A 25,813-nucleotide genomic window follows, 5' to 3' on the forward strand; every position below is an offset into this window, starting at 1 on the left:
CCAGCAGTGATTTCGTATTATGGAGCATCTGTAACTGTGGAGAATTTAAGAAGGGGGCAATACTACAGGAAGACTATTGATGCTACACACAAAGAGTGCCCGAAAGGAGATCCAAATAAGAGCCGAAATTAATTAAGTCCCTTACAACACAAGCGCTAAACCGCTGCGCTACCGAGGCTTCCTTTTCTCGACTGTAAACTAATAGGGGGAGTAATAATTAGTCCTACATCGTTTTCCAGTATTTTTTAAACGTTCATTTCATCAGTATAGATTGTTGTGATTTTGTGTTGTTCTAAAATCCAAAGTATCTTTGTATGTCGTGCTAGAGTACTAAAAAGAATGCTTTTGAAAACCTCTTTACAAAAGGTATTGAATTAAATTTCCTGGTTGGATAAAGGCGTCTCCCCAGATGACAACAACCGTAGAGTTGTGTCCCTTATGAAGATTTGTCGTCGTACTCAAAATGGCAGCCTCCTATGGGCTGTAGCTGCTGATCGAGATCATTTCGTGAAACAATAATTTTCTTGGTTGTCCTAGAATTATTTTTGGTATGTTTTCTTTAAATACACGAATACTGATTGGTACGTTATGTATCTCACCTATCGTTCGTTCGGACTACTAAAGCCACTGGCAGCAGTGCTATTTTTAGTGTGGTCGTCATAAAAAGTCTATTGGAGTGAATGTTTGAATGCAGTGTTACAGGAAACCTTGTGTTAGAAAATGACTTTGAATTATTAGAAACATTTCCGTTTGGTTACAGCTGTGTTCCTGACTGGATACTGTCATCATTGACATACGAAGGAAAGTACAGACAACTTTTTTCTGCACAGTGTTTCTAATCACTTCAAGAGCAGACGACATGGCAGCAGGAATAAAAGCTAGCCCGGAGGCAGCTAAGAAGCTTCTTGACAGTTTGCAAAATGATCTTCGATTGTTGTCCACAGAAAGCAAGCGAAAACACCCCGAAGTAAAAGAGGTAGATATTCTGTTGCACTTTATTGATAGAAATAAATATAAAATGTTGGTGGATGTACTGGAAGATGCCAAGTGAAGAACCTAGATAATAATGTAGTTATAACGCTCTCAAAACGTATTTAGTCTGCATGACTTATCTCTTTAATCATATGCAGGTTAAACTGAAAGTATAATTGGCCACAATAATTTGACTAAAATTAAAGGGGTGTGTTTGTTCTTTATAACAAGATCTCATGCAGGGTCAAAGGTCTATTAAATGATCTAAGATTTCTAAAGCTGTAATATCGTTTCTTTCAAAAATGCGGAGTTGCAAGTATGTGAATGGTGTACACATAAATGAGGTTGATTTGTTGTTTCACAGCTTAAGGGAAGGTTTAGAGGGGAGGAAACAGGAGATAACCTTTGATGGCCAGTTCTTTGAACGAATGTCACATACCCAGAACATGCAGGAATATGGAAGCATGCATACATATGTGTATGCACATGCATGGTTGTATGTGAGGATAAGAATGTTTACATTTTTTTGCATTAGAATTAATTAATTAATTTAAATGTTTGTCTGTAGTGTTGGATAAGTACTGTGTGCTTAAACAGTATACTTTTTCCCACCATTGAAGGTCACCTTGTTTGCTTTTCTTAATAGTCCTGAATAGAATACCTAAATAGAACAATTATTATACATTGGTGATATCGCCAATATTTCTTCATGCAGTTTTGTGTTTTATCTTTACTTTATAATAGCTCACACATGTGGTGTTTCATGTATCATTACTTCTTGAAATCTCACCATTTGGAATTCTTTGCCCACTTTTTCTTTTGACTATTTCTGCATTCAAAGCTTTCAAAAATCCAACCTCAAAGCCCATCTCTTTTGCATAATAAGGCAGTAGCTCTGCTCACCCCTCAATTATTCATTTTCATCCATGAACTTAGTTATTTGTTATAGAGTTATTTGTTTGCTGATGGTTATGGTTCTTATATAGTCAACCATCAGTTTGTTGGTAATCTTTTAAGTTCTCATCCACTTTGGGAAATGTGCTTTACAAATGCAGTTATTATTAATTATTATTATTGTTGTTTCGTTGACCTTTATACATTTCTGTATATAATCAGTGTTTTCAAAATTAACTGATTTATGTTTATTTTCTTTTTGCAGTCTGCAGAGATGATTCAGCTAAAATTGCGCACTATCTCTGCTAAGCATGAGGGCAACGTAATTGCAGGTATTCCCTGAGAACTCTTAATGGTTGTACAAATTTATCTGATGATGGTAAAATAAATCTTTTCAACTAGACCACTTTAATTCCTTTCATTTTAATTTTACATTATATTACATTTATTTTCATTTTGTATTTTCTTGTTTAATTAGAATAAATAGAAATATTGTATGCTGAAGAATTATCATGACAGATGTATCTGTTAACATTTTCCATATTGCATTAACAATGAAACATACTCATGATCTGAAATATGGATCTAAATCTACTAGAAGAAGAGGCCTCCCCATCAGAGCATCATGTGTATGCATATATATATGTAAACAAACCACATTTATGCAAGGTATTACTAGAAGAAGAGGCTTGAACATTAAGGATATTTTCTTCACTATCAGAGCATCATGTGTATATATATACAAACCACGTGTATGCAAGGTACTACTTCTTGCAGTGACTGATAAAGCTATAAAAAATTAAGTGGTTTATTTTTCTGTCCTGGAGGTTTACTAGAATCATGCAGATTTGCTAAATGATAATGACAGTAACAATTGCAGGCTTAGTGCCAGCCAGTTCTGAGATAGTCCAACCATTTGTGCTGGGATGTGAGACTAAAAATCCCAAGCTGCTCCAAGTCTGTCTCACCTGTGTCCAGAGACTCGTCTCCTATGAAGCAATTTCTACAGTAAGGTTTTGGGCATTGAAAGAATATATTTTGATTTCTTGCAAGCATGTGTGAGTAGTATTTTGCATGCTGTATATGCTTTATATTTAGCAAATGAAGAAAAAAGTGCTACAAGAATAGATCAGTAGCAATAATAGTGGTATAATGTCATAGCTAGAGAATATATTTGCCATTGTTGAGATTGACACTCATATGTATGCATGATTATAACCAACTTCAAATAAACTTCCGTGGTAGTTGAACTGTTTTCTTTACATCCTCTTCAGTGGAAGAGTAACTATGTTTCCCTTAGTTGTCACCATGTATTATTATTTTATTAGTTGTTATTTTAATATGTTGTCATTGAAGAGAATGAGTAGAATGTTTGCTGTGGTGCATTTTTAGATATGCTGTTGTTGTCTGCAATGAAACACTGTTCAACTTTATGTCTGTAACGTGCAGTCTGCAGCAGAACGCATTATCAACATGCTTTGGTCACTCATGGAGAGCGGCTTGGAAGAGTTGAAGCTTCTTCAGACAGCAATCTTACTGCTGACCACCAACTCGGTGGTGCAGCATGATGCATTGGCCAAGGTGGGTCAAACATTTATAGTTGTCTCAGTAGTCTGCAGGTTTCAGCTGTGTGCTTGCATATGCAACTACTGAAGTTGTGCATTCTTAAAAAGGTGAAGCTAGTCTCCCATGACCTTATCTTGTTGTGGAGAGAGGGTTTAGAGATGCCACTGGGGCATTTAGAAATATGTAAGAAATGTCACTTAACATGGGGCTAGTATCTTTTAAGTGTTAGTGATGCCACAGAACATGGGGCTAGCATTTAGTGAGATTTTAGAGACATTATTTAACATGTGGCTAGTATTTATAAGTGCAGTTCTAATCTCCTCCTTGCCTCTTCACCTTCTAAGATCCTGTAAGGAGTCAGAGATCTATATCACAGGTGGTTTACCTGGAGAGAGCTGTGGGTATCAAACTGGTTAGAGTGTGTAGAAGTGATTACTGGGGCAAAATATGTCATCACGACAGTAGAAAGATAGGAATGCAGAAAGTAAGATTAAGACATGATGAGGAAGAGATGCCTCTGTTATGACCTGATATAAAAACTTGATGTTTTAGATGATTTTTAGCATCTGTTAGAGTTTACCTCTCTGGATGTTTTAACTCTTTTTAGGCCTTGGTGCTGTGTTTCCGACTGCATTTTACCAAAGACAGCACGACAATTAATACTGCAGCTGCAACCATTAAACAGCTTGTCAGTGCAATCCTTGATCGGGTTGTTGCTGAAGACAAAATTCCCACCACAGGTCAGAAACTTGGATAATGTCTAAAACATAGTTTTTTTTTTTGAGTGGCCTAATATTCCAGTTCCAGACTTACATAGCATCAGACTTACCAGACATAAAATGTACTGTACCTCTAAGAATTTTATTTTTGGGGCTTGTGTCTTTAATTTTTGCCTTTGATAGCAGAATTGAACAATTTTTACCAAAAAACCCCACAAATGTGCAGATTAACTTATTTCCTACTGTGAAAAAGGAAATAACGATAAAGTGCTGAAAGTATTAACAGTTGATAAAACATTAAAAGAGATTCAGATGGTGCATTGGAAAAGTTTTTTTAAGGATAAATCTCATAAAGTAATTTTAATACAAATTCCCCGGTACCCCTACAGAAAAAGAAAATGGCTCATGAAATGTCGTTTTATAAAGTCATTTGTGCCAGTCATACTGTGATTCACAAAGGAAGAAGCAAAGTACAAATACCCTGATTTTTGTGGTTTAGAGTATAGTGTCCATTGTTCAAATATACATGAGCTACAGAGAGTGATGAGTTTATTTTTTTTTAATGTAGTCTACAGAGTGCATGTTTTATCTATATCTTTACAGAGCCTTCTGAGCCATTGAACTTTGAGGAGCTTAAAGCAGGCAGTAAAAGTCCCCCCAAGTCATTGAGACCTTGTGCTGGAGATGCGTACCTGCTTTTTCAGGTGTGTCCTGCATTGTTTGGTGCAACAGATGTGCCATTACAATTCATACAGCTAATATTAGACACTGTGTCCCAGTAACTCTTTCATCCTCTTTAGAACGGAGGGTCTATGGCTTATGTTCAGAAAACTGTACATTTGTAACTGATATTAATAAGCAAAGCGTTAGCAGGAGTAAATATTTGTTCACAATTTGTGGCTTTGTTGATAACTTTGGATGTTGGAACAATGCAGGACTTGTGTCAGCTGGTCAATGCTGACCAGCCATTCTGGCTGACAGGAATGACAGAAATGACCCGCACATTTGGACTGGAGCTGCTTGAGTCTGTTCTCACATCATACCCAGTCATTTTCTCATTGGTAGGTGCTAGCATTACTTTATCTTACATTAAGTTTGTAAGTGCTTTTTTAGTCTTATCTCATTTTTTTCTCTGTCTCTGATTTCATCTGTTTGCATGTTAGCCTGCAATAGCCGAATATACATGTATATTAATAGACAGCAAGAATGGATCATAATTTTTGGAACTAATCAAAATTCCTGGATAACTTTTGGTAGATAACTTGCCAGATGTTTGCTTTGGAAACAACCTTCTATATTTCTTGTGATATGGATTTCATCTGTAGATAACTGCAATGAAGCTAAAGCTATTGTGATCAAACAGTAACAATTATTTCTGTTTATCAATTAAATCTGTCTTGTTAGAAGCCTTCTTGGGACTGTGCTATTGTGCTGTGTTAACGATCTGATTATTTGTTGATGAACTTGAGTACAATTATGAGCTTGATGCTTCTTTGATATGAGAGTTGTGTTTTTTTATTTTTTAGCATCCAGAGTTTAGTTTCTTGCTGAAGGAGAAAGTGTGCCCCCTGGTAATCAAGTTGTTCTCACCCAGCCTGAAGTATCGCCAGGGCCTACCCCCACCGCCATCCCCTGCACCTGTTGAAAAACCCTTCTTTCCAATTGTCATGCGTCTTCTTCGCATTGTTGGCATTCTGATCAAAAACTTTTATTCCTTGCTGGTGAGTTTGTGTTCTTTAGGACTGTGTTTTTGAACACTCATTCTCAATGTTCTTTTCCTGTTATTCTTGCTATTACTATGTATAGAGATTTTCCCACATGCATGCCTACCCACACATACATTTACAAAGCTGCATGCAAAAGGCCTTAAACATCAGATCATGGCCTCTCAGATTTTTTTTCTCTGGTCCCAGAAAATGTTGTGTAAATGCTTGTGTATAGATTATTGTACTGATTTTATCAAAAATGGAAGAGACATATAAAGAGAACATGGGACAAGATGTATATTGCAAATGATCTAAACATTACCAAATCAAAGTAATTTATTAAGTTCTTGCTAAATCATCCAGAAACCTAACAGAATTGTTGCAATTATTAACACAGATAACAGAGTGTGAGATATTCCTGTCATTGTTGGTGAAATTTCTGGAGCCAGAGAAGCCTACATGGCAACGATGTTTGGCACTTGAGGTCCTCCACAAACTGTCAGTACAACCTGAACTTCTGAAGTAAGTAGAATGCACATTGGCACTTATCCCTAGTTATGATACTGTTTCTTTGTTGTTTTTTTCCTATTTTATCATACTCCTTCTATCATGGATACCCTACTAAAACCTGGTGACCTTTCACAGACATTATTATTGAAATCTCAGATTGGTAGTCTTGAATCATCATCAGGTATAACAGAACAAACCTATTAACTTATCCAGATTGTTAGTGCACTTTTGATTACACACAACCCTCATAGTAGAGAGTTTGCATAATATTTGTGACTTGTAATACATCATAATAATTATCTAATGACACATCATCATCAAAATAGGAGGTATTTAAGTTTGAAAGTGTTTCTTGCAGGTGCTTCTGTCAGTGTTATGATATGAAACAGCATTCCACCAAGATCTTCCGTGACATTGTCAATGCACTAGGGGCTTTTATTCAGTCTCAGTTCATGACTATTTCAGGTGTTCCAACTGTCCAGTCAGGTAAGAAACGACCATCTCCTTTGGAAAGAATTAGTGTTCAGTTTTGTGTGATATTTGGGAAAGCAGTTCTAAAAAAACAATACATACAGGAAATCCATAACTTCTTACTTCTTCCAAAAGGAAAAAGAAATTGCATTTTTTGGAACTTTAGAAATTAAAAGTATGTTTTAAAATTAGTAATTAAATAATATATTAAACACATAAAATAAAAACTTTTTTCCTTCTAGGTTCTAAGATGCCCGATACGCAGGGCACTCCTCCAGCACTAGTTGCTGGAATGCCAGTTGGAGGTGGGGTGAGCCCACAACCTGCATTTATGTATAGAGGAGTTTGGATTCCTCTTGTAACGACTATTCCTCAAGGACAGACTCGAGCTGTGTTGTAAGTACTTCACAGTCATGCTGTTTGCGATACTGATGTAAGATTTGATAGCATTTGAGTTGGTGCAAAATTTTTAACAGCAACATTAACATGTCCTAGGTTTTCCATAGTGTTTGTTTTTTAGTTTGTGTATTTTAGACTTCAGGCTAACAAAGATTTACAGCTCTTGCTACAATCAAAGGTTGCATTCTATTAGTGTTCCTTATAAAGTTCTGCATTTATTAGTTTTTCACTTTAATTTTTATTGTTTTGAGAGAAAAATGTTCTCTTTGTTAAATGGCAGTTTGATTCTTAATTTGTTGGGCATGTAAAGAAACACCAGTCAGCTTTGAAAGTTTATTTTTAATTCCTTTAGCCTTGAAATGCTTGACAAGATAGATGCCCCTACCATCCCCGAAGGCTACGGAGTGACGATTGCATTCCACTGTTTGCTGGAACTGGTATCTAGTGTTCGTATCCTGGTTCTGGGTGAAATAGAGGACAAAAGTGCTGGTGGACAATACAAACCTGCAGCCAAAATACTGTTGGCAAAAACTGCCACGGCTGACAAAGAGGAAGACAAATCTGTGGCTTCTACAGGTTTGTGCTGAGGTTATCAAAGCATATAGGGTTTTAAAAGATGCATTAAATAAGGAAGTTCACATATAGGTGGAATAGACAGAGAATTGATAATATCAGACTTGATGACAGAAGTAATGACTAACAAACAGTAAACAAAAAACAAATCTGCATGGGAAATGTGGTTATGTTATCATTGTATTTTTAATATCAAGGTGAGAAAGAGCTGCAAGAGGAACTAATCAACTCCTCTTGGTGTGGCATGTTGGCTGCGCTTTCACTTCTACTAGATGCCAGGTGAGATTGTAATTTCCCCTTTTGGGGATTTGACAACTCAGAGTTACATCTCTTTGAAACTTGGTAGTTTGTGACAGAGACCTAGGAAAAGGCAAAGAGTAAAAGGGGACACAACCATTCTCTTTTCCTGAGACTTCAGGTACCCGTCTCCATCTTTGTGGATGGCAAACTCAGAGAGAGCTTTCCATTTATTGTCTCAAGAAAGCCCAAGCCAGCAACATTCTGATCTAAATTAAGTGGTCCAACCACATGGCAAAATAAATACACCAGAGAAGTGAAAATCTAGATAAATATTTTTATTTTCTTGCATGCTTGTGATGTTATCATATGTAACTCATGCATTTTTACACACATGCAAACACATGCGCATGCATGGGAAAATGCATGTAAACACACACAAACATGTACGCATGCACAAGCATGCATGTGGACACACTAACACAAGATAAAAACTAGCTTTTCAATACTTTATTCTTCTTTGTGGGTATCTTGGTGTTGTCAGCAATAAAGGACAGAATCATTAAAACACCTGTAGTAGTGTGTAAGATTGTAGCAGCAATAACAAAGAAGTTTTCTTTTTATGTTCGGTGACAGCACTGATGAGAGTGCCACAGAGGCCATTTTAAAATCTCAGGAGTCCTATGCTATGCTATGTGGCCATCTTGGATTGAAAATGCCACGAGATGCCTTCATTACTGCTTTATGCAAAGCATCCCTGCCACCACATTATACACTTACCATTCTCAATGTGCAGAACAACCAGAATCCTAAAGGTAACCTCAATCCTTACTGTTCGTTACCCAGTTTCTCTTTGCATCTTCTATATTTGTCAGAGCTGTTGTTTATTCTTCTGTCCTTCATATGTTGTCCATGTCTCCTTCTTGTGTCAAGTGCTGAGAGCGTGCTCCTTTGTGAGCATGAGTAAGCATTATATAAATCAAATTATTATTATTTGTTAATGGTCATGTTAATCAGCTGCATAGAGTAGAAGAAACTCAGCAATTTTACAGGAGTGAAGTTTAGCCAGTTTTTGACCAGCAATGAGTGTAGTACTTAAGACAGCTATACTATCAGGGAGTAGCAAGACAATTAAAAAAAGATATTCTTCTTGACAAACAATACAATAGTCTTATATGTTAAACAAGAAACTGTTTGATATAACCACACAACCATCATATTTTTAATGCCTTGGGCATACTGTTCTTTCTTCGCATGTGACAGAGCCAGCTACTTTGCCATAACATAGCCTCAGTTGCTGGATCAGTGTACAACATTCATTAAAAAAAAAGTATCTGTGTAAAAGTGCATCCTTCTGTCAGACATTCAGAGATTACGTGAAAACAAAGACATTACCTTTTTGTATAGGGGTAGCTTTCAATCGCACGCCTAGCCAGGACTTGCAAGCAGCAACAGAATCCGTGGAGAGGAGTCAAGTCGTTGCTGTGGGAACAGCACTTCCAACAGCATCACTTCCAGCTGGGGCTTATCAAGGACCTGTTATGGTATAGTTTAACCTACTTTAACAAAATACTTTTGAGAGAGAGACAGAGTGAAAGTGTGGGTAAAGATTTAGGGTTAAATTTTCATTTAATCATGCATTTTTTTTACTTGTATTTATATATATTGGCAACCTGATAGCTGGATGGTGAAGACATGGTATGAATGCACTTTTCAACTATTTCGTTTTGTTGATGTTTGTTGTAGTTGACAGCCAAGAACATTCAGTGTATGAGAGCTCTTCTTAGCCTGGCACACTGTCACGGGGATATTTTAGATACTGCCTGGCATCTGGTGCTTACTACTCTTCAAGTAAGCTAGAGTTGTTTATTTTTTTACCTTATTCGTAATGATTATGTCTTTTTGGTTATTTTTGAGATTCAGTGGAAGATGACTAGATTTGAGTTTTGTTCATTTCATTTAATTTCTTTTGTTGTGTTGCCCCTCTGTTAAAATAAAACCTTGATTCTATTTTGATCATTTCAATGTTTCATCAGGGTTCTTACTGTTGCTTATTAATCGGTTTTGAAAGATTTTCATGTAAGGAGGATAAAGGGAAGAAACATTGTTTTGAAACAGCCATTAAAAGTCATCCTTTTTGCAGAGTCAGTGCAGATGTTTCATTAAATGCAAAACAGTGTTTTCTTTTTTGTTTTTTGATATTTTCTACAATGATTGACATTTTTTATAAGTACATAAGTGGGAAAGTATGTGAGCTTAGGGTTTATCTTTAGATTAAAAAAGTTTTAAAAATATTTTTGGAAGAAACTATTCCACATTTTCAAATTTTTAGCATTTGGTGTGGATTTTGGGACTGAAACCTTCCAGTGGAGGAAGTCTGAAAGCTGGTCAGCAGATCAGCGATACATCCAACACTGTCATCACAACTGCCGTCATGGCTGATTTACCAGTCCTGTCAGCCATGCTGTCACGTCTGTTTGAGAGTTCTCAGTGAGTAGCCAGAATGCTGACCTAAATAAAATTTAGAGTTTGTTTTGTGACCTTGCAGTTGTTGGCGGAAATGAGGTGCGATAGCCCTGATTTATCTTGGGGTCAGCTTTTATGGTGACCATCACCTCGCCTTACTGACTTACCAAATAGCAAATAAGGTCCTGAAATGCACAGTATCATACAGTGATGTCTCACGTGTTCATTCTTCATTTACAGGTATATTGAGGATGTTGCACTTCACCACCTTACAGATGCTTTGTGCAAACTTTCCACAGAATCCATGGAGCTGGCATACACTAACAGGGTTAGTTCTTCCTTTTCCATTTTTCTGAAACTTCCTTCACTTTTTTATTGGCTGGGAAATGGGTTGTTTAAACATTGACAGTTGCATTTTCTTTTCAGGACAGTACTAATGAAAACTTTTGAGCTGATGTGCAGTGTGTTTTCTTACACCTATTTTTTTCCTCAATATTAACTGATCGCAGGTCAGTAACATTGCTGAAACATCCAACTCTTCGTCTGTTGGCATCCCTCCCACCTTTCTACTCAAAACACTTTTGATTGTCACACACACACATACAAATGTATTTATGCAGATGTAGAGGGCCGGTAAGCCGGCGTTTGTTAGGAGCCTGCAGATTGGCTGTTTTTAAATGGCAAGATGGCGCTGATGCGACAGTAGAAATAAAATAGTCACACACTTCTCCCTCTTTCCTGTTTCTTGCTACTTCCCTGATCGTCTTCCTTTTGCGAAAATCACGATATTCTCAAGGTAACAATCAAAGAATAACCCTACGCCCGTTGACATTGCAAAATGTCCACCATCTACTGCTGCAACGGCCTGGTTATTTGAATTCTTCAGATTCTGTATATAAGGAGCAGGAAATTCGTTCAGAGACTGTTGTATTCTACTAAAAGTTGTAACTGCTAATGCTGTTAAACTTTTGTGAAATGTAAAGAACAGTAAAAAAGAGAAAAATTATGAGGATATATCTTCCTTGTCGCTATACATATTTATTTATTTTATATACACTCCCCCTCAAAAAACCCTCATCTCGCTGACAGTTCCCAATTAATACACGTCCGAATGAGATGGAATTTAACAGACATCATGTTTAAATGCCTGGAACTTGTTTTTATGCTAATTATTATTTTCTTTAAGATGTTTTGTGGTATTTTATTGCTTTTGAAGTGTTTTTTTTATGGGTTCACTAAAGTAAAATGTACTCATTATTACTACTGTGCTTGGCTGTACAAGTAGGTAAGAAAATGCCGAAAGTCCAAGCGCTCAGCTCTGGAAACTTCTATGTCGTTGAATACACAGAAAAACATAGTAATGTAATAAGTGTGCATGCGTTTTTAAAGTTGTTGAGAAGACAACCCCCTTTTTTTTTTAATTTGTTGATGAAAAATTTGTTCACACTGGAAATAGGACGCGTGTCATGTCGACCTAGAGAGTTCGGTATAAAAGGAGAAAAAACAACAAATTTTTTTTTAGTTTTCTGTAAGTTTTTCGTCACGAATCACGATTTTGTTAGTTTTCTTGTCTGTAAGCGAAAGTTATAAAGAGAATCCGCATTCGGCTTACTACTACGTTGTGATAGATAGCATTATAAGACTAAGAAGGTACAGATTTGTCAATAAAAAAAAAAAAACAGCAACAGCTAAACAAAAAATAACCGAATCTACACGATTTTAATATAAGAAAGTTAAAAGTACCTGTTTCAATGAAAACAAACTTATAAATAAAGATTTTAATCTGTCAGCTTAGGTCAGCATCCTGAAAAAAGTAAACATGTACAGTTTCGTGTTTTTTTTGTGGGTTTTTTTGGCTTTTCAGAAGTTTGCAGTATCCGTTTTCTTACTGGTACTTACGTGATTGAACAAACAGGCACAAATCAAGAACTACGCGAGATTAAAAACAATTGAAACTTAAAAACTATCCTGGAGAGAGATAAGTGATCTTCCTGTGTGCTAGCGACACCTAACGCTTGGCGCAGTTTCCAGTGAAGTTTTTGGCTTTTGGAAGCTGTAGAATCTTGGCTATAAACAAGATAAGCTTTAAGGGAAGTTTTAACAGAAGTAGAGGCTGTTTGCTTCTTTTCAGTCCTCCCACTTTTTTTTTTTTTATTAGATAATTACTGTTCTCGCTCAGTTTTCCTGCGAAGATGAAACGGTTTTAATGCCAGTCCCAGCCAGGTTGCCGTTGGCAGGGGGAAAGGTATGAAAACGAGCTCTAACAGAGAAAACAATGCTGATAAAATCTCATGACATCCTCAAAAAATATATAAAAGACGAATCAGAAATGTTGGCGTTGCGAGTGGGGGAAAAGTCATGATGAAAAGATGGAGGTAGGGATGGCCGCTTTCGACTGGTTGGTTGGCTGATTGGTGGGTTTCTTTTTTAGGAAATTGTTTTCACCAATCGGCGGTTTAGCATGTCGAAGGAAGGAGCAGTGAGTGGGAAGAAAACAGGAGTGGTTGGAGAAAACCTCCAGCCCTGGGATCAAAGGGTTGGTGGTGATGGTGGTGGACACGTATCCAGAGAAAAGTACTTTGTGGTCGGAGATGAAATCCGAACCTAGGATCTTGTGACGTTTACCAAATAGGTATCAGACGCTTTTTTTTTCTCTTGCGCCTTCGATGACTGCTTTAGCGGATTCATCTCAGTAAGCTTCAGACTGGCAGGTCTAACAGGAGGTGCTTTAAAGTCGCATGCAACGCCTACACGTGAGCATATTTGCATACTGCTTACACGAAAACGTCTTTATCCTGGGCACACCATCTCACACGTCCATGTAGAATGTCACATGTTTAGTGACAGGCAAGGACAGAGATGAAAGGTTGGACAAAAAGTGAGGAAAAGTGACTGGTACCACTCACCCCGCCCTCCCCTGCACGGTTAGACCTGTGCTAACTTGAATTCAAAGTCCCTTCCCCCTTTCATCTCTTTTTCTGGGGATTGTATTTCTGGGAGTCGGTAAGTCTGGCACCCACTCATTTGACAAGCACGCGCCATTCGTTTTTTTTTTGTGACAACATCAGTCGGACACGTGGCGGAAAAAGAGAAGAGTATTGGCAGGAACCCTAGCTTTATATTTTATCTTTTAAATAGCGAATTTTTAGCTTGCGATATTTTCTGATCATTTTTATATTTCAAGAGGGTTTGAAAACAGGTTTTTAGAACGTTTGTCTGCTGACAGCGGCTTGATATCTCGACAAGCGACAGTTTGAAAAAAAAAAAAAACAACCAAAAAAAAACAAAAACAAACGAGTCCGAATGATAGTTTTTCAGCAAGCATTTTTCACATGAGATCGTATGTGCACCGCTCGTAGTCGAGAGAAATGATAATAATATTAAAGTAGACAGAATAAGAAGACATGCACGGGTACACGCAGAATAATATTCAGATGTTATGTCTAAAGTTGAATGAGCAGGCTGAATATAGTCCCTCCACAGGTCTGGTCGTCTACAGCAATGGCTTTGATCCAACTTCTGTCGAAAGAATTCCGTCAGCTTTATCCGTTTTATCCAGACACCGGTTGAGGGATCCGGAACAAGAGATGTTGCTAAGTATTTGCAGTCATCGTGTCGGCACCCCACATGCTGCCATGAAAGGGACTTCTCTCTTCCTCTTAGAGTTAGACACATATCCATTACTGCCAGTTCGCAGATATTTATGTGTGTGTTTTCTTAGGATGTATGTGTTTCATGTTATTTTTGTATATCAATTTATGATTTACTTTGCATACTTAGTAATTGTTACTTACTTTTACCTATTCTTTACATTTGTCTCTTTTTTTAATTCACATTTGTTAGTATGGCTTTGTGTACGGGCTCAATAAGTACCCAGAGGACGATGGTAAAGATGATTATTCTTACAGAACAACCAAATTTGCAAAGAGACTGTATAGAGCTCGAACCGAACCAGTCGTCTTAATAGAGAAAATAGAAAAACAATTCTTTGGCACGTTTGTTCGTTCGTTCTATGGCAGTCTGGGCAGGACATTTTTGCTGTCTGCTGTTTTCGACATTGAAGTAGATCAGGAGTTGATGATCCCTCGGTCGTTTGCAACGGGTTTTGCTCCAATGCAGTGGAACCGTGTGGAACCCTGTGTGCAGTCGACTGTCAGTTAACTGTCAGAAACTCCTAGCTTATAAAAACAAACGAATGGACAATGTTTACGATGAATCATAAATGAAAAAATGAAGAGAATTATAAAACAAGCTTTCAAAGCGGAGACAAAATATTGTCTTATTTTGTTTTTTAGTTTCCCCTTTCATTTCCCCATGAAATATTGAGAAACGTTCCCTTTAGTCGTGGTGCTACTTTGCACTGGCTTTCAACATTTCTCGAAAAGAAAAGAACATCTAAAAACATTGTGATTTAAAAAAAAAAACTCTCTACCACCAACACATTACAGAAGCGTCGTAGCTGCTGATAACATTCCTCAAGTTAAAAGCTAAATTCCAAGTACTAACGGTTTCAGCAAACCGTGTTTAACGTATGATGACACGTGCGATGTCGATTGGCTCACGGATAGATGTGAAAGGTGAGGACTGGCGCGAGGGAGCGAGAGAAGGGGTCGTGGGTTGTTTCCCCACTCACTCCCCTCCTGTTACTTTTCCTTTTATTCGTGGAGATAAGTGAAGACATCGAGGCACCAGTTATTTTCTCCATTCCAAAGCCGCAACATCTTTTTTTGTCCGTCTTTCCTCTTTAGTGACGTCAGCCAGTGTCGGTTACATTGCTTGCATCCCATCCCTCACTGTTCCTTCCTGTCTTGTTTACATGTTTGTTGCACTAAACACTAGTGTGCTTTAGAGGGACGAAGGAAGGGTAGTCAGAGAAGTGGATCAGAGATAAGAAAAACGGAGAAAGAAAGAAAAAAATTAGAAAAGAATAAAGAACGGGAGAAACGGATAAGAGAAAAATAGAGACGGGCTGGACAAGAAGCAGAAATATGTGAGCAGATTACAGCTAATCTATAGCCGCAATCCTGAAAGCTAATCCTAATCAAGTGAAAGTGCAAAATCGGCAAAAGCAAAATAAAAAAGAAGTCTCCAATGAAAGCCTTCTAGCCAAACTGCGATAGTTCAAGCATATATACTGCTGTTTGTCTCGTTCGTCTTGTGGCTAACATAACTAAGCATTAGTTCTTCTTGTTTACTTGTAGCTCCGTGCCTCGTGCCGTCTTGAATTATCTGCCTTGAATTATCCCAGGGTTCGCTGTTGTCTTATTTACAGCGACGTCGGTACGCCGCCCTGTAGATGCTCCATTAAGTCGGCTGTTTTAGGTGTTTATCCACCCCTACCTTTCGCCCCCACCCGTGCTGCATTCCGACATTCACTACTCGCCATCAGGCAAATAGATGTGCAAATTATCTCCTGTGATGAAGCAACATTTCTGAAGAAGGGAGGAGCAGAGAGAGATGTACACGACAAAAACGCAGTTGTTGCAGTATTCCTGAGTTTTACACCAAAACGCGAACTCTGGCCCCGGGGAACCGGGTCCGTGGGGAGGATAGGTTTTAACTCCTGCTACCCACGTCAGCATAAACTTGCAGGGGAAGCATATGTACGATAATCACACGTTGATCACTCGGTTCCCTATTTCACTTCACACATTTGCACAGACACAAACAAGGGATTCCATTGATGAACTCGCTCACCATCCAATCAAGTAGGAAATACCAACTATAGGAAGACCACCTGTACTGCCCTCTGCCCAGCCTATAAGTGTCGTGGTGGACCGGTGACTAATCCCTCCTCCCCGTGTGAACCTTCTAGGCTCTGGCCGACAGGTGTGAGAGCCCCTCAGGTGTCACTCTTCCAGCATTGATGCCTCTGCCAGCCGGCTGGTCGCGCTTGGCTGCTGTAACTACTTATTGTCTCCCCCATACAACACCTCTTTGAAAAATAGTTCTGGAAAAGCGTTCTTTGCTGTTTGCTAGAATCAGACATTTTAATATGATTGCATCGTCAAAACCAGTAACATTCAACTTAAAATATATTTCTGATTATTTATAGACAACTCTGTAAGCGCATTTTTTGTAAAACAAAATCCAATGAAAGACCAAGAAAAGATTAAAGATTCATGAAGTGAAGGTAAGTTTTTTTATCCAGGGAGAAAAATGAGGAAATCCATTACAAACTTTGTAGTTTAGACTGTCTAGACCAGGGCTGGGTAAACTACGGTCCGTCTGCCAAAATGTAAAGCGCACTTGTTTTACATATTTTTATTCCGCCTAAGTTAATTTGATTGAAATTTTATTTATCAAGTACAATAGCGTTAGAAGTCGACAGTCCGTAACATTCTAACACAGTGTACAAAGATAAATAACACGGCTGGCATGTCTGATGGAGTCGTTAGAGAGCATCGGGGGGGCGGCTGCCTTCAAAGAAAAGGCTGGTTTTAAAGTTATTTTCTTTTGTTTTGTTTTGTTTGTTTGTTTTTTTTTTTTTGGTGAGCGAATTCAAACAGCTTGACTTTGCACAATAAATTCGGCAAGTGAAGGCCATTATGTATTTATTTGTTGTCCATTCCATTATCACTAGGTTTGTTGTGTAGTTACCTGGCCTGGAGTTTTGATATTTTACCTGCCTGCCGCATAGCCTACAATTTTTAGACCGACATTCATAAAGAAAACTTTGCCCACCCCTGGTCTAGACCCACGGATGTTACTGTATGTTACTTTACCTTAGGGAATAGTTACTGCCTTACAACTACACCTCAAAGGTGAGGCAACGTCCTGGAAACATGGACACAGCTTCACAACCACAGACTTTTGTGTTCACAACTCCGGAGACCAGTGCTTGATGTACATGGGCACAACGATTTACCCTCGTTGCATGAATACGCTCCCTTGACGTTAGAAATTGATGCACGAAACAGTCTTCTCGTGCAAGTCTCGAGACGAAGCTGATAAAGCGAGACTTTGGAATCGGAAAGTGAGTGGATTTAACTGTCAGCTTGCGTGCTGGGCTCGATGTACCACACACAAAGGTGGAGAAAGGGAGAAGCACATACCCTTGTTGTTGCAGCGTCTGGTCTCTCACTTACCTCGTGTTTGGCCAGCTTCCGCCTCACACTTTGTCATGGAACTGTAGAGCAGACGTTAGTGGCAGACATTTTGTCTTCTGAAGGGCTGGTTGTTTAATCGGAGGGACGCAGAGGGAGATACAGAGAGGTTCAGCGTAGTTAAGGAATTTAACAGCCGAAAATGGAGAAAAATATCGGAATGCATTATTTAATCGCTGCGAAAAGGTTTTGTTATTTTACAGACCCGATGACCCTAGTAAATCTTTAGTACAAGATGTTATTTTAATTCTAGGGCTTGATGTCTTATTAGAAATGATTCCATGCATTGACTGCAGCCGTAGACTGGCGCCAGAAAAAAAAAAAGATTTAGGACAACCCAGGGGATCGCTTTTAAAAAAAAAATTATAAATGAAGGAAAGAAGAAATAAAATATATGCCTTAGCAATAGTACACTTTTAAAACTAGAAATTTGGGTACTTTTTGTTTGTTCTCTACAGACTATGCAATCTTCACATTTTTTTCTATCTACGAGACATTGCGCTTCGTCGCTACATGTTGAGAGTTTGGATATGGTCGTGAACATAGTGTCAACTGTCCTTCCGATGAGTAGTGTGTTCAGCCTGCCTCTTGTTCCATGGATTTAGTGGATGATAATAATAATAATAATAATAATAATAATAATAATAATAATAAGAAGTGAATTTATGTAACAAATTTCCCTACTTAGCAGAAGGCATAATGCGCTTGACAAGAGAAAGGCTGATACACGAAGACAGAAAACGCACATAACACACACCTGGACACAATCGAATACATGTCAGCAAGCAAACTGAGGGACACATCAAACAACACGAACAAGTCAGGAGAATGTCCAGACGATCACAAAGGAGAAATTGCAGTAAGATGTTGAAACACGTGACTCTTTGGCATGAATGGAAAATCTCTCGCAGGGACGACTTGTACAAATGAAGAAACTGTGAAGAGAGAAGACTAATGGGGATGAGAGTCGATACGGAAACGGACAAGAAACAAACAGAAACCACATTAGCCTTAATATCCTTTTAAAACTAAAACTTCTTATTTGATCATCTTTGCTTGACGATAGATGATTTACAGCCTTGATAATGTCCACTAAATAGGGAAACGAATTAATAAAAATGTTGATGGTTGTGTATTTCACGTCATCGCTGTTCAAGAGAGAAAAATTCATTCATTAGCAGAAACATTCGTCAGCCGAAGGAGGCGCCGATGGCTTTAGTTGCGAACATTTTTGCTTATTTTTGACTGAAGTTTTGCCGTGGCTCACTCCTTTTCTTCTGGTAGCTTTGTGGAGGATTAGACTTTGAGATATTTATAGTGGAGGATGCTCTTTCACGTGGTTTTCATGTTACCTGTAATATGCCCACGGAGGCAGCAGATGGAGGAGATATAGCTTAATGAACAATTTCAGATTAAAGTTGTTTCTTATCGTTCTAGGTCTTCTTTCTTTGTTTATTTTAACTTCATCTTTCTTTTTTGTTTTTATCTTTCATTTTTTTCTTCGCTTCTTTTCATATTTATTTATTTATTTCTCCATAATTTCCCTATATCTTTCTGTTTTTTTTCTTTTATCCATTATTCCCTTTGTCTTTCTTTCTCCATCGTTTCCTTTTATCGTCCTCAATCTTTCACTTACTTGTCTTCATGTTTATGCGAAGCGCATTATGTAACACTGTCAATCCGGCCTTGTCACGAAAAGGTCGCGACAGATGGAATAATCTTCACCAACTTTTGTTAAAAATATTTTAAAAATGTTAGTTTTACCTTGATAGGATGCTGTCAATCAGACCTTGTCACGGAAATGTTACGAAACATGGAATAACTTTTACCAACTTCCTTCTGTTGAAAATACTCGAAAAAGGTTACTTTGAAAAAAGTTTGTAAAATCCTTACTGGATCATATAAAGTAGTAAAAAAAAAAAAACCTACAGAAGATAAGATGAATGCACAAGCCGGCATTAAGAAGGTCGAGAAATGCATTTTGTTACCGGATAAAGTCAGCCGATGAGTTGCTTTATCCTGTGCAAAGATTTCGTTTTTTTATTGCTCATATTAAACATTTCCCGAACCGGTGAGCAAGGGGATGTTATAGCAGACATGGACTCTATTGTCTTTTGGGCAGAAAAAATTGTTCAGAAAGAAAAATACATACCGCCGCCGTCGTCGTCGTCATCGTCATCGTCATCATTTAAACGACGTCTCGTTCCCAAAAGTGGATTGCCGAATAGTTGGATGTCACTGGCATCCCACACCTTCAGCCCACACAGTTGTGATGTCACACCGTACAGTGCACTTTCCCCACTTGCTGTTCAATTGGTATTTGACCCATCGACACATTCCCCTTCCCCCCACACACTTGGAGGGTTAGGGAAGGAGGCGACGAGACGGGCATCGCGCGCTAAGAAAGAAATTACAGCCTGGAGGGAAATGGCGGCGTCCATCACCTACCCTTATCTTTCTCCATGACGACTAAAAGGTTACTTACTACCTTTACCTTTTTTTTTTTAAATCTCTTTTTTCCCTCTGATCACGTGTTGAAACGTCCCTATTCCACCCACTCTCGTTCTCTCTCTCACACGCTCACGTTCACACTTATACAGAATAGCTTTTACCATTGTTTCTACACCTACTGCCTTAATTGTCCGTGCTTGGTTCACAATAGTCACTGTAGTGTGAGCTTGGGACGGTCAGTAAAAGCCCTAGGGAGCACCGTGGGACAGACTTAGTAAACCTGAAGCTTATGTTAGAGGAGGTTCAGCACCTACAGAGGTCTAAGGAGAGACTTGCTTGGTTAATATTTTTACTTCCTTTCTTTATTTCTCTCTCTCTCTCTCTCTGTTGGGATTGTTTTTCTTAATATCTTATTTTGTGTTTGTGGAGGGTGGGGAATGCTTTCCGTCTGAATAGTGACATCTTAACTATTTTACTCGTAGATACACGAAATATCACCTCCACATTAATGAACATAGTTTTCACTTTACTAAATTTTTCAGATTCATTATTCAAGTTGTTATTTTATAATTATCGCTGAATTTATTTTAAAAAAAATTAAAAGTGCTGTATTCATCAGCAGAATCTGAATCGTGGAGCAGGTGAGACTGAAGCCCTTAATGAGATATCCGAGGAGCAAACGTAATAGAGAGAAGAATTACAGTTTTAGGAAATAACTTCCTCTTAAAAACTACCAGCGGTGGCAACAGCAGGAAAAGAAACAAGAAAGACGAACAAACAGAATAATTAGTGGTGTAGGCATTGTCTTTCACCTGAACCCACTGTTTGTTAGTTGTTTTTTTTTTCTTTACAAAGGTCATGTCATCGAAGATGTTGCTATGTTTGGCAAAGTTTTTACGTGTTTGGCGACTGAACAACAAGTTTGCCAAACATAGCCACACACGGGTGAAGTATGTCCGGTAGATGAGGGCCCTACATGCTGTTCTGGAGAGGACAGAGAGGGTAAAGGAGAGACTTACAGATGAGCCATGTGTCTAATTTTAAGAGATTACGGAGATACAGGAAGACTAGGAATAAGAAGAGAGGAAGGGGGGAAAAAAACGAAGAAAAAAACAGGGGAGGGAGGTCTAAAGACTCCCAGAAAAGCCAAGAATAGCTTCCAGCGATAAGATGTTGGTTGGAAAATGGCAGATTTTTTTGGCTCGTAAAATTGTGGTGGATAAACACGTGCTAAAATGTTCTGGGACCAGAGTGGGACTATGAAGTGCCCTAGGGAGATCTGCTTAGGATTACCTTTGTTTGCGGCATATGTAGCATTTTTTGTTTTCTTGCATTTTTGTGGTCGGGGTGTTAAGAGGTGGGTGGGGAGGAGCAGGTTGTTTACACGGCAGGCTTCAAAGCCGATTATGATCAATACGAGGCTGGAGGTATGCTGTGACTTCCTTGTTGCAACATCAGTGATCACGAGAAAGGTGATAAGAAGTTTCCAGAGCCTTGCTGTGCGCATGCGCATGCTTAACGGATGGATAGACGGACGCGCGCACACACACACACACACACACAGATATACAGATGCACGTTCATTGTTCATAAGAAAGAGAATAAGGAAACCATTAAGCAAATCGTAAGGCAGCGGAAGTTCCTGCATCCACTCTATCATTGTTTAGTTTTATTACACAGGTGGACATTGCAAAATGGCGAAAACTGTCTTAGAGAGAGTATGTATGTGCGCGTGCACTTGTTTTCTTCTAATCTGTGTGAATTTCTAAGATTCTGTCTGTTTTATCCCAGTCCATCTGACATAGACAGGTATGCCGGTTAAAAGTTTGTATCTATTTTCCATTAAACTAAACAACCAGGAATGACATTTTTTAAAAAAATCTTCTTTCCCACACATTTATCAGTGAGAATAAGATTGTTCGTATCTTATTTCCTCTTACATTAACCTACACGGTAATGTTGTTGGTATCTTTGCCCTCCCCCCATATATTAGACAGCTAAAATAACATGTCTTCTTCCCCCATACATTATCAACCGTTATAGCATACCTACATTTAATACCATCAACCCGTTTAGTAGTGTTTCCTCTATAAAATTTACGGTGACTTTTTGTTATTTTGCTTTTAATGAAAAGAGATACGATTTTGCAAACCAACCAGAGTTTTATTACACACTTCTATTTTTGGCTGGTAATTTTTCTTTCCCATCGTCTGGAAGTCTGTAACCACAATCTCGCAGGTTTATTGCCTTATTTTGCCCAGACTAATTCTTTTTCTTTCAGTTTAATGCTTGCAACACCTTTGTGAGTTACGATTTTATAGAAAAAAAAAGATGCCGGGAAGAGGTTTGTTTTCATTTCCCACAAAGAAGACAGTGTGTATAACAGTTGAGATAAATAAGATAGAAAAACTGACTGATGAAGCAATCATTTTGGAGGTAGTTCCTGAAGTTGTGTTTTCTATTCCCACTTTAAAGCTATGTCTAAAATACTTAACAGACTAAAAGTTCAGATGATCTAGTGAAAGTAATGCATTCCATTTAAACACCTTTGAAAAAAAAAATCCTCGACTTTTTTCCCTTTCTTTCTTTTCTTTTTTTCAATATCAGGATTTGGAAGGACATTGTCCACTAACTATTTTATTTCATTTTTATTGCTACCGAATAAAGTTGACAGTTCCTGCTATTATTTTCAGATCCACATTTATTCACCAGGAATTTCAGCGCTGTCAGGATTTAACAGAAAAACTCAAATGTAGGCTCAATAAATTCAGAGAGGTGATTAAAAAGTGAGGACGAGTCTCCGTGACATGAGTGATGTTTTATGTAGGAATTCCACCTTCTGAACTCCCCTTCCGCCGCTGGCAGGCCCGTGCATTGCGGAGCATCCCAACGGTTTAAAAAGGAGCGAAAAGTATTACTGTCATCTTAAATCGCTCGGGATTTCCTGGGCAGCAATGAAAATGGATCCTGCGAGCAATTTCATGCTTCGCTGCTCTTCACACTGTCTTTAAGTTCAATGGCTGGGTGCTTTTGTAGATCGCGGTTCTGGTGATTGGCACCAAAGGTGGGACGGGTCACGAGAAGGCACGTGGGGTGGGGGAAAGGTGGTGGATGTGGGTGGTGGTGTAAAATGTCGTCGTGGTTGCGGGTGTCCAGTGCAAATTAAACGACGTCGGTTTTTTTTCGTATTGTGATGGGGACCTCGGTGGTGTAGTGGTTAAAACACTCGCTTGCCAACACTGAGTGAGAAACTCAGGGTTCGGATCTCGTCTTGGGACACTTTCTGTACGTGACACCTGTCTGGGCGTCGGGTGTTTTCTCCGGGTACTCCAGTTTCCTCTTCCTCCATAGTGAGATTATTTTGCAACCGGAAATTCTGAACGGACATTATTCTGAACGTGGATATCTATCGAGTCCAGTTTTTCCTTGTCTTTTCCTTTAAGAAACCTTGAAACTTTGAAACCAAGAAACCTTGGCAGGTCGGGAGGTAAATGATGTTTGGCAATTCTGGCAGGAGAAGAATGTTTTGCCTGTTCTGGGAGTGTACCGAATGTTTGCCATGATCAACAGTGCAAAAAAGCTTTGGAAGGTCTGGCAATGTTAATCAGCTTTGGCAGTCTGACAGTGTGAATTAGCGTTGACATGCATTGTAAATACTTATCTGGACAGCACTTTCACGGCAAAATAAAGACCTTAAACCAAAAGAAAACAATGTCAGCAACCATTTGGTCCATCTACATAGAAATCCTACCATTCCGAGGGTAAACCACATTTTGTTAATCAGCTTAGTGGTGCTGGCCTCCCTGACTGCTCAGTCCCAGACTTGAGCATTGGCTAATGTCCAGGAAAAAAAAAACAGACGCAAAATGAGATGATGATAATTAAGGTGATCTATATAGCACCTAATCATGCTGGCGAAGGAGCATGCTCTCAGCGGTTAAGATAAGTAAGAGACTTGGAAAGCATATGAAGGACTGAAGGAGAAACAACCCTGCAGACAAGTAATAAAAGACAAACACAGGAGACACAAAGAGGAATCAGGGAACAAACAGTAAAGATGGAGAGTGTCATAAATCCTTAGAGGAAGACGATTAGGTGGACTGGTCAATTGACTTTAATCACAACTATTGACAGAAATGTTGATTGGTGTAAGGAGTGATGCTGAGATGTCTTAGAAGGGCAGCAAGCTATAAGGAACACGATCCGGAACTGAAAAAAGAAGTCCCAGAGATGAATGGTGGCTGTGGTGGCTGTGGGAAGGAGGGAAGAAGGATGCATCTGTCCACCAACACATCTAGCAGAGACTTAGAAGTGGTCGGCAATGCCAGCACTGACCGCCTACACTCAAAGAAGTTCAGGCACCCGAGCTTGAGGATGAGTCTACAAACATTGGATGGAGGGTTTTGGAAGACCCTCTAATGACTAATCGAGCCCGTCTTCACCTCCCCACTACACACCTCGGGTATCAGCAGATGATAGAGAAAAAAAGTGAGGAGGCGTGTGTTTGGTTTCCTGGAAGTGTACGAGTCGTAAATGAAGTTTTGGCAATTTGTAGTTTGTGTTAGACGGAATTCTTGGCCACACACACTCCTTTTCGCCCTCGGATAAGTGAACTTAACTACCGTTCACTTGTTCTTGTCCTCTTATGAAGACTAAAAGTTTTCAGAAACAAATTGTTGTACCTAGTTTTATTTTTCAAACATTTAAAAAGCCCACGATCTTCTGTAAATCTTCAGCCCCATCACATTCTATGGTCATTGTAGAGCTGGAAGAAAGGAGAGATAAGATATTTTTCGGGTTGTGTCCTTTCGTCTATAAAAAGTCGATTTAGAAAATGAAACAAAATATTGAAAACCTTTAAAAAAAAGTTGGTGAACGACGTGTTGTTTATTTTGGTTCTTAAAAAAGTAAATTCAGCTACTAAAAATGCAATACATAGATTAAGACTATATAAATTTATGCTTTTCGCAGCAAATAGTTATCCGTTTTTAGAACAGCTAGGCAGTATTACAGTAATGCGATATTTTTGCCTGTTTATTGGGTTTTGGAATGTTATAAAAGTGTATGAAGGAGGCTAAAAATGTGCTCAGTTCTTTAATAATGTTTTTGTTTCTGGTTTTGTTTTTCATTTATGTCTGGCAAAGGGAGAAATTTGTCAATGACTAAAGCGCATTTCGAAGTTTTACTAATTATTTAGTTTTTAAAGTGGAATTTTGTCCTAATGTTTTCACGACGTAAAATTCTATACTTGGTTATTGTGTTGTTTGAAATCACACAAAATATTGAAAGGCATGAAAAATTGAGAGAGAGAGAGAGAGAGGGAGGGAGAGAGAAGTTGAATGTGCCAGAAGGAATTGGAGGGAAAAGGGAGTAGTAATTTAAATAAATGGTTGACTTTGCTTTAACCTTACCGCTTCCATTGTTCGTGATAAAAAAAATTACAAGTTCAATTTATAATTTAAGATGAAAAAAAATTAACTTTAAATTGAAGAGCGAGCAGGTCATGAGTGTCCATCATTTCCAACAACTTTTTTGTTGCTTGGGGAAAGGTAGGGGAGGAAATGCAGCGTTACTAGAGGCATCGATAGATGATGCGGACGATGATGGCTATGCCGTGCGTGTGAAACCGTTATTTGACCACCAGGAACCCGTCAAGTCGACGTGTCAGTTTGTGTGACGTGTGGGAGACGTCACGCCGAGAAACGGTTGCGAGCCTTCTGACGGCGCACGTCTGATCACAACT

General features: G+C 38.6%; 1 protein-coding gene across 1 annotated transcript in view; it reads left to right on the forward strand.

The window, feature by feature from the left end:
• Positions 1-434: 434 nt before the first annotated feature.
• Positions 435-25,813, forward strand: part of LOC112572638 (protein MON2 homolog) — a 284,300-nt gene continuing 258,921 nt past the window's right edge. The window contains exons 1-19 of the mRNA XM_025252405.1: positions 435-548; positions 761-976; positions 2,132-2,198; positions 2,747-2,874; positions 3,316-3,447; positions 4,040-4,172; positions 4,755-4,855; positions 5,087-5,212; positions 5,678-5,872; positions 6,255-6,379; positions 6,726-6,853; positions 7,081-7,234; positions 7,590-7,813; positions 8,008-8,089; positions 8,684-8,862; positions 9,455-9,591; positions 9,794-9,898; positions 10,380-10,537; positions 10,754-10,841. Coding sequence (XP_025108190.1) covers positions 860-976; positions 2,132-2,198; positions 2,747-2,874; positions 3,316-3,447; positions 4,040-4,172; positions 4,755-4,855; positions 5,087-5,212; positions 5,678-5,872; positions 6,255-6,379; positions 6,726-6,853; positions 7,081-7,234; positions 7,590-7,813; positions 8,008-8,089; positions 8,684-8,862; positions 9,455-9,591; positions 9,794-9,898; positions 10,380-10,537; positions 10,754-10,841 — 2,379 coding nt within the window. The 5' untranslated portion in view covers positions 435-548; positions 761-859. The remainder of the gene's footprint in view (positions 549-760; positions 977-2,131; positions 2,199-2,746; positions 2,875-3,315; positions 3,448-4,039; positions 4,173-4,754; positions 4,856-5,086; positions 5,213-5,677; positions 5,873-6,254; positions 6,380-6,725; positions 6,854-7,080; positions 7,235-7,589; positions 7,814-8,007; positions 8,090-8,683; positions 8,863-9,454; positions 9,592-9,793; positions 9,899-10,379; positions 10,538-10,753; positions 10,842-25,813) is intronic.

The sequence above is a fragment of the Pomacea canaliculata genome, linkage group LG9 (genome assembly GCF_003073045.1).
Source record: "Pomacea canaliculata isolate SZHN2017 linkage group LG9, ASM307304v1, whole genome shotgun sequence".
Taxonomy (NCBI): domain Eukaryota; kingdom Metazoa; phylum Mollusca; class Gastropoda; order Architaenioglossa; family Ampullariidae; genus Pomacea; species Pomacea canaliculata.